Here is a 12,980-nt window from a genome sequence, read left to right as displayed (position 1 = left end):
GGTTGAAGGACAAGATCTGATTGGTTGCTTTCTTTTCTAACACAAAACCACTGAAATGCGTAGCGCATGGTCCGAGAAGGACAAACAAATCAACGTAACACTGTAATATTACAGATCAACAACACAGATACGATTCTCATTTATTCATTTTATATACATTTTATTTATATAATTAAATCGATTTTTTTTGTTGGTTTTATCTGAGTGTTCCAGGGTATTCTCTGAATACCTTGAAGGCCCTGACGGTTCGCCACTGACTAATAATGGGTCAAAGTGTAAGTCAACATTTGTCATATTTGCTAATCGGGCTGTGTCATTATGATGGTTTTCTTGCATTGCTGACATCATGGGGGTCAAAGGGGTGATTGAAACAAACAGTTCAATTGGCTTCATCATGGATTGTTTCTATGAAACTGTGAAGCATATAAGTGGACAGAAATACAAAACAATGAGTAAGCAATATTAATTATTCGTTTTTATAAAGCAGAACAATGTTATCTGCTGCCGACACAGTGGAGCATTTCCTTTCCAATAGCTATGTTGGTTACTGACCAGTGAAGCATCACTAAACCCTGTTTAATGAGTTGAGGGATTCAAATGGAATATGTTTCCACCTTTACTGATTTTCATCCTGTCACCTTTACTCGTTGACATTCAACAGGTAAAGAATGATTTCTGAGTTTAGCTCTATGACATACATTGTTAAGGCCAGTTCAATCAATGGCCGAAACTCCAAGAGGATAGATACAAACCTCTTAAACAGGATGTCTAAAGACAAAGGTCAAAAGCAGACATTGAAGAATAAAAAGTGCTGGTCCAAGCTGTTAACAACATGTTCTCGCATTTCTTGCTTAATAGTCATTTTAGACTGGATGTTACTTCCCTGATTTCCATGTTAAGTGTGATTATGCTGTTTGGAACTGTTTTGAAATATGAACTTGAGTTTAAAATGTAGATCCGAGCCAATGTACCCAACAGAAGGTAACAAAGACCCTGAATGCCTGTGACGGTGATGTCCCAATTATGTAAATACTGGTCCAGAAAACTCTCTGTTTGCACTCAGTGGGCCATGATGGACCAAACTCTCAGCCTGACTAAGCTGCTTTTGATCTTGTAGCCTGGATAGATGAAAATGACCCTTTATCGTCATCTGAAAAAGTACAGTAAAATATAACTCAGGATAATGGGGCTTTTGAGGGCAATTTCTTTCGTTTCAATTGAACCAAACCTCAGTTCGATAGAAGCAGATTATTTGTCTAGCTCTGAAACGCAGTATTGTTGCTCAGACATGGACCAATCCATAATAATATTTTCTGTGGGTTGTCATCAGGCTATTACAGAGTTGTATGAACAATTCCAGTTTAGCTTTGACAATATATTTTTCACATTGCTGCTTCATAGACATCCTAGGTTTCTGCAAAAACATGTTTTTCTCTTATTAGTCAGACTAGTCTTTGCTTTCATGGAAGGAAACGACTCTCTGTTTACCCAAACTGAATACCTATATTGTTTTTCTGTCTCTTCAGATCCTGCTTCTCTCGACAACGCCAAAGAAACCCAACCTGAACTCAGAAGTCAGCTGTTGACGTCTCTGAATCAAGCTGCAGATTTGCTCCAATTGAGCCCCTGGATATTGAGCGAACATCGTGCTGTTGCCGTGCTGACAGGCCAGAGGGACATTGATCGCCAGGTGTCCCTCCAGAGGAACTCTGAGGGGTCGCCACGGAAAGGAACATGTTCTAGAAGTCGTACGTCTGTCCTAATCGACTGGTCGGCTTTGACTCTAGAAGATGAACAATGAGGATGAGTTCTACGACGCCGTCACAGGTAGGAGTGTGTCCGAATTTGGTTTCTAATGGATAAAGTTGTTTTGTAGATCTTTCTGAAGTAAAAGAGTGATTTTCTGTGCCTGTCCGAAAATAGAAAGTTCCCAATTGATGCCAGATGTCTCAACAGATTTTTCACAAAATTGTTGATTTGATTTCTTCTCTTCATTTGTAATTTTCTCAAACCAATATTTATGTATCATTTAGGTTAACTAGGATCTAAATGTATTTGGCTGCAAGAGGATATCTCGTAATAAGCATAATACCCTCTGATGGAACCTAACCTGCTATAGTCTGATGATTATTTCAATAATTCAGAGGTCTGCTATCTTGCGGTCATGATCGGTAAGGTCAACGACAGCTTGCATTCTGGGAGGTTGTGTGGTTGTGGTCACCTTTACAAAATATAAAGTAGTAGAATTTGTGTGGGTTTTCCAGATAAGTACTCATTTCAGTGTGACTCTTCTTTCTGGGTTTAGGGATATCAGTTGGTATCAATATCCCAAGATCAGCAGTGAACGCTCTATATCTGATACCTTTCATAGAGGCAGTTAAATGAAACCTGACTTGTATTAAGGATTCATTGGTTTCAGATGTCTGCTTCTGTCAAAAGATTAGACATGTCTCATGCATGGGATGCCATGAAGGGTCTGATATCTATGAATTAGCTCATTATAAAGATTTGATTTAGCTAATGTATTATTTGGAGTTGCTTTGACTGACTAGGACGTTGTGTATTAGACACTTGTGTGTCATCCTGACTATTTACTATGAGAGGGGCGTAGCATGTCTTACATTCCAGGGGTCTGACTCGCCAGACTCTGGAGAGATACACTTTGAAGTGTTTCTCTTGGTTTTGGAAACGCTTTAATACTCTAAAGTTGGAGAAATACTCACTGGTGATGTCAGTTAAAGTTGTACGGTCATTAGAACAATGTGAGAAATAAGACATTTGGACAACAACATGGATTTTGTTGGCTGTGGACATAGTACTGTTGGTTGTGGTTTAAAACATTATAATTAACAACATTTAAAGGTGGGGTAGGTCATTTTGGAGAAACCAGCTCGAGTGCGCTAGAATTTGAAAATACGCAGCCGGAAAACATCTGCCACTTCCTCACAGAGCCCCTCCTCCAACACACACAAACACGCACATGACCAATGAGGGCACGAGATAAGTTTGTGCACAGATGGAAGGCTGACAGGCAGGTAGGCCATCCAGTTACTTTAGCCGGGCCGGCTCAGATGATTGGTCGTGCTTTTTACAGCGCCACGGCTTCCAGAGATGACATTTTTTTTATGGATTCATTGCTATCGGGATGTTAAGAGCATTCCATGGAATATAACAAAAAGTGTATCTCGAGCCGGTTTCTCAAACGTACCTACCCCACCTTTAATCGCTTTAGTTTTTAATAGGGTGTTGTTCTGTCAGAAATTATTAACACAATTGCTTTTGTGCCTTTTGTGTGATATTGCTAGGCATGCTTGCTCATGTTGACATACATTCAGTACTATTGTTTTTTCTTGTTTCCTGGCCATATATATACAAGAATCAAGTGTGTGTTTGTGTCTGCCTGCCTCCTGTCTTTGACCATATTACTAATCTGAGACGGATGTATTATTAATGTGTACACAGAGGGTCAGATGAAGTCAGGAACAGGTGGATTCCAGCATGGCTTTATTGTCTAGTTTTTTCTCCCTCATTGCACCTCTACTTTTGGTAAATACTGTAGATGTTAACTAGTATTCAATTTCAATATAAATGCTAGTCTTGGTGATTTTTTGTTCACAGACTATATTGATCCTTAACTTCTATCAGCTCTTTAAGAATTATCCAACCAATTCCAAGTATTAGAAAGCAATACTAAACAGATATGATCTAGGTCGCTTCCTGGGAGCTACAAGGACTGGAAGGATAGGGTTACATTTCTCTGTATGTTCTAAATCAATGAAGATTTGCAGCACATGGTGATATTGCAACATCTGCTTTTTCAGCTTGTGGCTGGAGGATTTGTTCTCATCTGGTTTGTGCATCACAACATATTGTTCTTTAGTCAGAATCAGAATCCCTTTATTAGTCCCACAGAGGGGAAATGTACGTTGTTACAGCAGAAAAAGAGCCATAGACAGCTTCATGTTACATTATGTAACATGCATTAAAAAGTACTAAGTTAAAAAAAAAGTAGTGTGCTGCAATTGCAATGAATCTTGTGTTATATATTACCTTCAGTTGGCAAACATGTACTCCAACAATTGCAGATCCCTTATTCAGCTACTATGATGTAAGATCTAATGTTTTGAATACTAGCTTACACATTTTGCACCAAATATGAATGACACACCTGCATGTAACCTGCGTGTTACATCTCAATCTAAAATGCCGTACCTCGGTAAGAGTACACACCTGGTACGTTTGACGTAATACTGACAGCTGAGTAGGCGTGTTTAATAATTGAGGGCCCCACCTTGAGTTCACCTCTACTCCACCCTGCAGCACTTAATATTCACAAGTCATTTATCTTCTGGCTGACACCCAGGTGTAGGTCGACACCTGCATGTATTCCCATGGACATTTACTGGTAAACCCAATGCTCTCACAGCAGGTGTACTATTGGTGTGAGCTTTTATTTTCGGCGTGCGCGTACCAAAATGCTGCTTTTCACTCGTAAAATGTTAAAGTGATGCCAGAAACCATATTTGTGTTCTTCAAAAACACTTGAATTACTCCAAAATGATGAAACTGTCAGACGGCATTGACAGCTTTGTTATTACTGAGCTCCGACATCGCATTGTTATTTAAGTCCGCAGCACCTTCTTGTATACGGGTGTCTTGTTTTGTTTCGCGAGAATTTAAATATCTTGTATTCAAAATCAGTGCCACAGTATTGCCCTCATACTTTCTTTTTCTAGAAAAACCCTGAAATACTATTTAGTTTCACATGGCTGCGTCATGACAGTTTACATGGGATTTCCGAATGACATTGGCATGTATTATATTGTGGAATTGTTTTATCATGACCATGAATTAAAATAAACCATAGCATTAGGGTTTCTGAAGTGACACCACTGTAATGTAAGTGAAGAGGTTAGTCTGTGTAAACAGGTACCAGGCAATCAATCACATTTGCCTGTCACACACAGGCTCAAAGTCCCTGATGCAAAACAGTTTGCAAATGTTTTGCACCATCCGTGACTTTGACCAATGTTGCAAGCAAACCTTTAGAGAACTTTGTTTCTCTCTGAATATGCATTTCTGTGTTGCCTTTTATTGCACTAGTTGAAAGAGCAGGTATTCTGCGCAGAGCAGCTGCTGTGACCTTTGAGTAACACTCTCTCTCCCACAGGCCTGGATTCAGACGAGTCGTATGAAGGCGTATCGGAGGCCAGCTTCAAAGATGCGCTGGTGTTTGACAGCAGCAGCCAGAAGAACAATGGCTCTGTGCCACAAGAGAATGGCATCAAGAAACACAGGTACTGCTGCATTCCTGCCCGCATTCCACCTGCTGGGTTTGTATGTGGGTTACCTCCGCCTGAAACCGGGTCCAAACACATTTCTTCTGTCCATGTCGCAATATTTTGTTATGCTGCTGTCAAATGAGAAACCAAAGAAAACAGTATGAAAAAACATGAATGCTTTTAGTCATTAGGAACATTGGGTGATGTGTAGACTGCCTCTTGTGGCTGAAATGTGTGTAACAATAACAAATACAACAAATCCCTCATATAAAATTATCCCCCTGTTTTCTTTTTCTTTTTCTGTTTTTCAGGACGTCATTACCGGCGCCCATGTTCTCCAGAAACACTATCAGTGTGTGGAGCATCCTGAAGAAATGCATCGGACTGGTAAGGAGCCGCAGACTTCCAGACACAAATCAAATGCTAATATTCTGAGTGTGCACCCACACAGACTTGAAACCGATTTTCAGTAGCTGCTCATTATTTTAGGGCCCTTGTAACCAGAGTCAGAGCAGTGTTTGAAACTACGTCACTGCCATGTCAAAAACTGATTGTGTAATATGAATTGTCTCCACTTCAAACAGTGTTTGTTAGATGCCATGTGATCATTGAAATCAACTCAGATGATAACAAACTTGTTCTGTTAGTAAGGGTCACTGTGTGGTTTTTCCCAGGAACTCTCCAAGATCACGATGCCCATCGCCTTCAACGAGCCTCTGAGCTTCCTGCAGCGAATCACAGAGTACATGGAACACACTTACCTCATCAACAGAGCCTGCGCATTGCCCGACTCCATAGAGCGCATGCAGGTCAGACACACACACACATGTACAGGAAGGACATCAAATAAATAAATATTCTGTACATTTTTTGCATTTTCTTGTTTAATCTAGCAATTTTACTGGATCTATATGCAAGTTTTAATATTCTTTTATGAGCACTAACCACATTTATTCCACTCTTGAAAACATTCTATTCCAATTATTTGCACTTCCATTTGCAAAAAACACGGTTTAGCTACACGGTACACTTTACAGCCCTTTGTGTTTTGTTAGGAAAGTTCTAGGTAAACCTCAATTAGTTGATTTCAGTTGCCATTTTGACCTCAACATGATGGGTTTATAATCACTGAATGTAAGAACTGCCCTGGTGCTGTAATTAAAGCTATACATGAGCTACTACATATTGTAAATAAAACAGAGATCAAGGTTATATAATTCTCCATGGTGGTGTGCACTTATCCGCTCATCCCCAGTGTATTGGATCAATAAAGCAACCAGTATGGAAAGCTCGACACACACAAACACTTATTGACTGACTGAGCCTGGCTCTAAACAGAAGGATTAATGAGAACATGCAACGGCACAGGGAAAAGAAACACACACTCGCTGACATGATGTGTACATTGTTTGTCTTTAGGCGGTAGCTGCTTTTGCTGTGTCAGCGGTTGCGTCTCAGTGGGACAGAACTGGAAAACCTTTCAACCCTCTGCTGGGAGAGACCTATGAGCTCACCAGGTACACACACACACACACACACACACACACACACACACACACACACACACACACACACACCTTTTGTATTTAATGGGAACACCATCCTATGTTACATTACATTGTCAATGTGTCATTGTTTCTGTCTTGTCAGGTACTCTGCCACCATGTCATCTCGGTTTAGGTGTCAAATACAAATCTAATTCACCCTGTGATTTGGTTCCTTTATTTGATACAAGTAACTTTAGTTTTGAGATGATGTGGTAAGACCAGTTCTTCATTTAGTGTGATTTTAAACCTCTTTCCCAATTCATAGCATTTGAAGAAGTTTCAGACTTTATACTTCACATCACACATTTTAGCACCTCAGGTTTTGAATTTGAAGGAGAGTTGACAATGTTTACTTGCCTGAATTTCAAAAATAGTTGTAGTTCTCCTTGAGATGTTTTTGGGCCATTTTAGCCTTAATTTGGCCGAAATGGGGGGGGATAAACAGATCAGTGCAACTAAAGTCCAAGGGCTAGAATCAAACTCAAGTGGTTGTGTTGTCGCCCAGTTTAACGTTTCATTTCCTCCCTGCCCTCCACAGAGAGGACCAGGGCTTCCGGCTGGTGTCGGAGCAGGTATCCCACCATCCCCCGGTCAGCGCCTTCCATGCAGAGAGTCTGGTGGGGGACTTTGTCTTCCACGGATCCATCTACCCCAAACTCAAGTTCTGGGGCAAGAGCGTCGAGGCAGAGCCGAAAGGGACCATCACCCTAGAGCTGCTCAAGTAAGTCTGGTGACAGTTTGTTCACGTCACAGTTTTCTGATCCAGAATCAGTTCCTCATCTCTTCTTCTCCTCTCCTGCAGGCACAACGAGGCGTACACATGGAGTAACCCCTACTGCTGTGTTCACAACATCATCCTGGGGAAGCTGTGGATAGAGCAGTATGGCACCGTGGAGATAGTCAACCACAGGTGAACTGCACATGGGAGATGCAGTCTGTGATTACTCTTTACAGCAGGTCCTTTGTACTGTCGGCCCGAGTGCAGTTTGTTGTTAATTGAACTGTATTGGTAACCTATGGGGACCCAAACAGTGTTTTTATAATTTGTCAAGACAAATATTAAAGGGGCCATATTATGCTTTTTGGGGTTTTCAATTTCATATAGTTTGTTTTATACATTTTGGTGCATGTAAATGGTCTGCAAAGGGTAAAATCTCAAAGTTCCCTGCAGTGGGAGTATCTCACCCACACACTCGCCCCCCCAATCAATATTTTAGTTTGTAAAATGGTGGGGGAAAAAAAGTTGAACGACTGACCTTTAAAGTTTCCTAAAGCCAAAGATGATGGCTGAATATTGCTTGTTTTGTTAACCAATTATATTACATTTATAATAATAATAATACATTATTATAATAATAATTATAAATTAATACATATTCACATTACAAAAGCTGAACCTAAATGATCTTTCTTTGAGCGTGATATTCTACTGAGTTTTTTAAAGAACACAAATGTTCTGCTTGGATGCCTGAATAAGGTCTGTTTATAGACAAACTTAAGATATATTAATGATTTTATTCTACAACATAGTTGAGCCTCAAGCACACTCTCCTCTATCTTTGTTCAGCAATCCTGCCCGGCGCCTTCATCTACTCTGACTCAGCGTTTCACTTGAGCAGCTTGTGTACTCTCTGTGTGTCTTCTCGTGCAAACAATACGTCAAGCACTTTGTAAACCTTTATTTATTTAAGCTCTGCATTGACCATCCAGTCTGAGTCATAATCACACAGCTGCTGAGATTCTGCTGTACTGAAGCACTGATTGGATGAAAGAGCCTTGCATGGAGAACAGGGAGCGCTTGATCGAAATTTAGTGCAGGAAACAAAAAAGGCCCGTCTAGTTTCAGGCTGACCTTTGTCTAAACAACACTAAGGAGGAATTCAATTACACTAATGATGCTCTTAATTGCAATTAGTAGATCAGGAACGTCGGTTTAGGAAACTTTAGCCTCAATGTTCATTGTTATAGCAGAAGTCTTTTCTTTCATCATTATTATGGACTAAATAAAGCTATGGACGTTAACCGGCTCTTCTTCACTCTGTTTTTCTGCAGCACTGGAGACAAATGCGTGTTGAATTTCAAACCCTGCGGGATGTTTGGCAAAGAGCTGCACAAAGTGGAGGGATACATCCAGGATAAGAGGTTAGAATGCACTCTTAAAATACACTTCAGTCAAATGTTATCCTGAACTGGTTCTCCATTATCCTTCTCTGCTTCTTCCTCTCTTCTCTCTATCTTCCTTTGTGTTGTCCTTCATTTCCACTCACATATCATTTGCTCATGTTTCTCTTTCTCATTCTTCCCTCCATTTCTCTGTTCTCTCCGTCAGTAAAAAGAAACACTGTGTGATCTACGGGAAGTGGACCGAGTGCATGTGGAGCGTGGACCCTCAGGCGTACGAGGCCCACAAGAAGTCGGAGAAGAGAGGGGACAGCAAGAAGCACAAAAGTGTGAGTAGAAGTTAGGAATCAGATTCTTCAAATCTAAAACTGTTCTTCATATCGCAGATTAGCAAAGAAACTGATCACATTTAATACACACAATGAAATAATAATAATACATTGCATTTCAAAGCGCTTTTCCAGGTGCTCAAAGACGCTTTACAGTGGTGATAAAACATGATAAAATAGAATTTAAAAGTTATTAAAACAAGATAAAATAACTAGGGCCGGGACTTTAACGCGTTAATTAAGATTAATTAATTACACAAAAATTAACGCGTTAAAAAAATTAACGCATTTTAATCGCACTTATTTTTGCACCGCGGAACGTTTCTCACTGGATGAGTTTCAGGCGTACCGATTATACTGGAGCACCAACTAACGTTCATGACTTCAGACAACAACAAACCACAGTGAACAACAGTGGGAAATGTTGTTTTAAAAAACGGACGGATGGAAGCGTCGATAAGAGCACGGTTGTGTGCAAATTATTAGCATGGTTGTGTGCAAATTATGCAAAAAGGAATTTGCATATCACCGCAGCACATCAAGCCTCAAGTATCACCTCAATGCAAAATATATAGCAGCTAGCGTGGAAGCTAGCGTGGACGTTAGCCTCTTTTATCGCGTTCACACCAAAAAGAGCCGGTACTAAAATTAGTTAATGAGAACCTTTTTACCCCCACGAAAGTCCCTGCTAGAGAGCAGAGAGCTGCTAGAGAGCAGGGACTTTCGTACGGCTCTCTTGTGAGAAAAGAGCTATATTTCTGATTGGCTGGGCGGATTGCAAACCACGCCCTGTAAAACTCCCAAAACGTTTTGTGAAGCCGCCATTTTATTATCCTCGCATTAGCATTATTAGCATTAGCCCAGCGCAGAAACGCAGAGAGACTAACTTATGGCAACACAAAATAAAACATGGGAGCGGTGGAGATGAGGAGGTGTCGGCGTTCTGGCGATTTACTCGGAAGGCTTCAGTAGAAGCTGCTGGGACTCCCAGCAGCTTCTACTGAAGCCAGTCCCCAACTCCGGGGACTTCCGGCCGGGGACTTTGGGCGGCAGTATACGCCGTGAAGTGGTTTGCGGCCTGCCAGTAAACCCAAAGCAGAAGAAGAAGAAGTGACGTCAGCGGCTTCATTTGCCTAATCCACCCCCAGGTTCAAAGAGTTCTCATGAACTAAATTCTCATGAACCTTTGTGGGAAAAGTACTGCGGTGTGAATGCGCCTAATGGTATACTAAAATCCATGTGAAAAAAAATTGCTTCTCACTGTTCTTAGGTCAAATATTTATATGCGATTAAAAATGCGATTAATTTCGATTAATTAATTACAAAGCCTCTAATTAATTAGATTAATTTTTTTAATCGAGTCCCGGCACTAAAAATAACACTTAAATGTTATTTAAACAGCAATACAGTATAATTCACAGATTAAAAGCCAGTCTGAAGAGGTGTGTTTTGGTCAGTGTTTTGAAAGTGAGGGGGGTCAGTGCAGTCTCTGATGTGTTGTGGGAGGGAGTTCCAGAGGGTGGGGGCAGCGATGGAGAAGGCTCTATCCCCCCAGGTTTGGAGCTGCGGGAAGGGGTGTAGTGGTGGATCAGGTCGGTGAGAGGGGGGGGAGCCTGGTTATTGAGAGCTTTTTGTGTTAGCAGAAGGATTTTGAAGTGTATTCGTTGACGAACAGGGAGCCAGTGCAGGTTTTGAAGGACGGGGGTGATGTGGTCTCTGGAGCGGGTGAGGAGGCGGGCAGCGCAGTTCTGGATGTATTGTAGTTTATTTAGGATTTTGGATGATGAGCCATACAGGATGCTGTTGCAGTAGTCCAGTCTTGAAGTGACAAATGCGTGGATGAGGAAATGAACTAAAGCGACTCAACACATTATAAACACGGAGAGTAACTAAAACAGAAATGAAATCACATCAAATCAATTCTTAAATAGTGGGTTGTATCAGTATTTATGTGTCTACTGTTTTATTGTTATGCAAATATAAAATACTCGTAGACAGTATCGTATTGCCTTTATTTTACCTATTGTTTAAAATATAATATAATTTTCTATAATTATCTTGTGACTTTGTATTTTTGTCTTGATTTCCTGTTGGAGCCCACAGCATTCTGTGTGGTCATATCCAGACTGTTTGCCTGTTTGTAGTGAATACAATAGCTGTAACATGTATGTAGTTTTCCTGGTGGGTTTTAGGAAGACCTCTACTGGAACAAGACACCAATCCTGTTTATAAAGTATAAACTAAGATGCTTCACCCTCTGCAGTTTAAATAACAAGTGTGTTTCCCAGGAGGACCAGGAGGAGAACGATGACGCGGACGACATGCCCGACGCCCAGGAGACGGTCTGTGTGGTACCAGGAAGCACTCTGCTGTGGAGGATAGACTCCAGACCGGCTCTCTCTACTCAGGTACCAGAAAACACTCAAAAGAGCCCGATACAAAAAGTCTGATGGACCTTCACATGTATAAAAACCAGGAAACGATTAGCTTTCTTACCCAAACAGTGTTGATTGCAGGGACTGTAATGTTTCATTGATGCCACATTTCCGCTGCATGTTGCGACACGGCTCTTCTCAACTCCACTTGCTTTTTTTGTTGATAGTACCCACTTATTTTTTACAATAGACCTGAGCCAATACAGAAAGGTGGACAAGCATAATCCACATTTAAGACATCCCATAATGACTGGTGCAATATCCAGAATGCAGTAATACATTTGGACTACCTATGTTGTAAATGTATTATCTCTTCAATTTACACACGGCATCTATTGCACGTCTGTCCGTCCTGGGAGAGGGATCCCTCCTCTGTTGCTCTCCCTGAGGTTTCTCCCATTTTCCCTTTAAACTGTGGGTTTTCTCCGGAAGTTTTTCCTTGTACGATGTGAGGGTCTAAGGACAGAGGGTGTCGTATTGTCATACTGATATTCTGTACAAACTGTGAAGTCCACTGAGACAAATGTAACATTTGTGATATTGGGCTATATAAATAAACATTGATTGATTGATTGATAAGGGCAATGTCTCGGTTGAGTTCCTCATATTAAAACGAGAATGAAAGATCATGTGAAATAATGTTTCAATAATGATAATTCTCTCTGATAAATTGCAAATCATATCGCAATTGCAGAATCAGTCAATATTATTGCAACCAGTTTGGCAGGAATGAAAAGACTGCTGTTCACTGATCGGTCAGAGAGAATCGTAACTAGCCTGACACGGGACATCCTGCACCAACCCGTCATATTCAGCGAGTGTTCGTTCACAATGATGTCAGGGCAGATTCAGGCGAGAACACTACCTCCATTAAGGAAAACATTTTTAGAAAAAGGCCTGGTACTTTAAGTCTAAATATGCAATGGAAATTAGGCATTTCAAACATTTAACATCCTTAACTCCCTCTCAATCTTTCTTCCACTTCCCTCCCCAGATGTACAACTTCACCAACTTTGCGATGTCTCTCAATGAGATGGAGCCCGGCATGGAGGGCACGGTGGCCCCCACAGACTGCCGCTTCAGGCCCGACATCAGAGCCATGGAGAACGGCTTGATGGGTAATTCCATATTAAACATCCCTTTTTAAATTGTCTTGTAGAGTCTGTTTGATCACAGCCGACTGACAAGACAGATTAGTCTCTCTGGAACTTTAAAAAAAAAAGGCACTAATGAGACAATGCTGCCCCCTGCTGGCTGTCTGTGTCA

General features: G+C 41.0%; 1 protein-coding gene across 5 annotated transcripts in view; it reads left to right on the top strand.

Annotated features, from left to right (window-relative positions):
* LOC117541838 (oxysterol-binding protein-related protein 2-like) overlaps positions 1-12,980 on the top strand; it is a 28,570-nt gene that overhangs the window by 10,410 nt on the left and 5,180 nt on the right. For all 5 annotated transcript variants that reach the window (XM_034209084.1, XM_034209080.1, XM_034209081.1 and 2 more), the window contains 11 exons: positions 1,527-1,827; positions 5,171-5,297; positions 5,594-5,669; positions 5,957-6,091; positions 6,702-6,799; positions 7,368-7,550; positions 7,632-7,739; positions 8,882-8,971; positions 9,159-9,279; positions 11,568-11,687; positions 12,709-12,832. In XM_034209084.1, the coding sequence (XP_034064975.1) occupies positions 1,791-1,827; positions 5,171-5,297; positions 5,594-5,669; positions 5,957-6,091; positions 6,702-6,799; positions 7,368-7,550; positions 7,632-7,739; positions 8,882-8,971; positions 9,159-9,279; positions 11,568-11,687; positions 12,709-12,832 (1,219 nt within the window). In that variant the 5' untranslated portion in view covers positions 1,527-1,790. The remainder of the gene's footprint in view (positions 1-1,526; positions 1,828-5,170; positions 5,298-5,593; positions 5,670-5,956; positions 6,092-6,701; positions 6,800-7,367; positions 7,551-7,631; positions 7,740-8,881; positions 8,972-9,158; positions 9,280-11,567; positions 11,688-12,708; positions 12,833-12,980) is intronic.

This window comes from Gymnodraco acuticeps, unplaced genomic scaffold (genome assembly GCF_902827175.1).
Source record: "Gymnodraco acuticeps unplaced genomic scaffold, fGymAcu1.1, whole genome shotgun sequence".
NCBI classification, from domain to species: Eukaryota; Metazoa; Chordata; class Actinopteri; order Perciformes; family Bathydraconidae; genus Gymnodraco; species Gymnodraco acuticeps.
The sequence above is the reverse complement of the archived record's forward strand: the minus strand, read 5'-3'. Positions and strand labels throughout refer to the sequence as shown.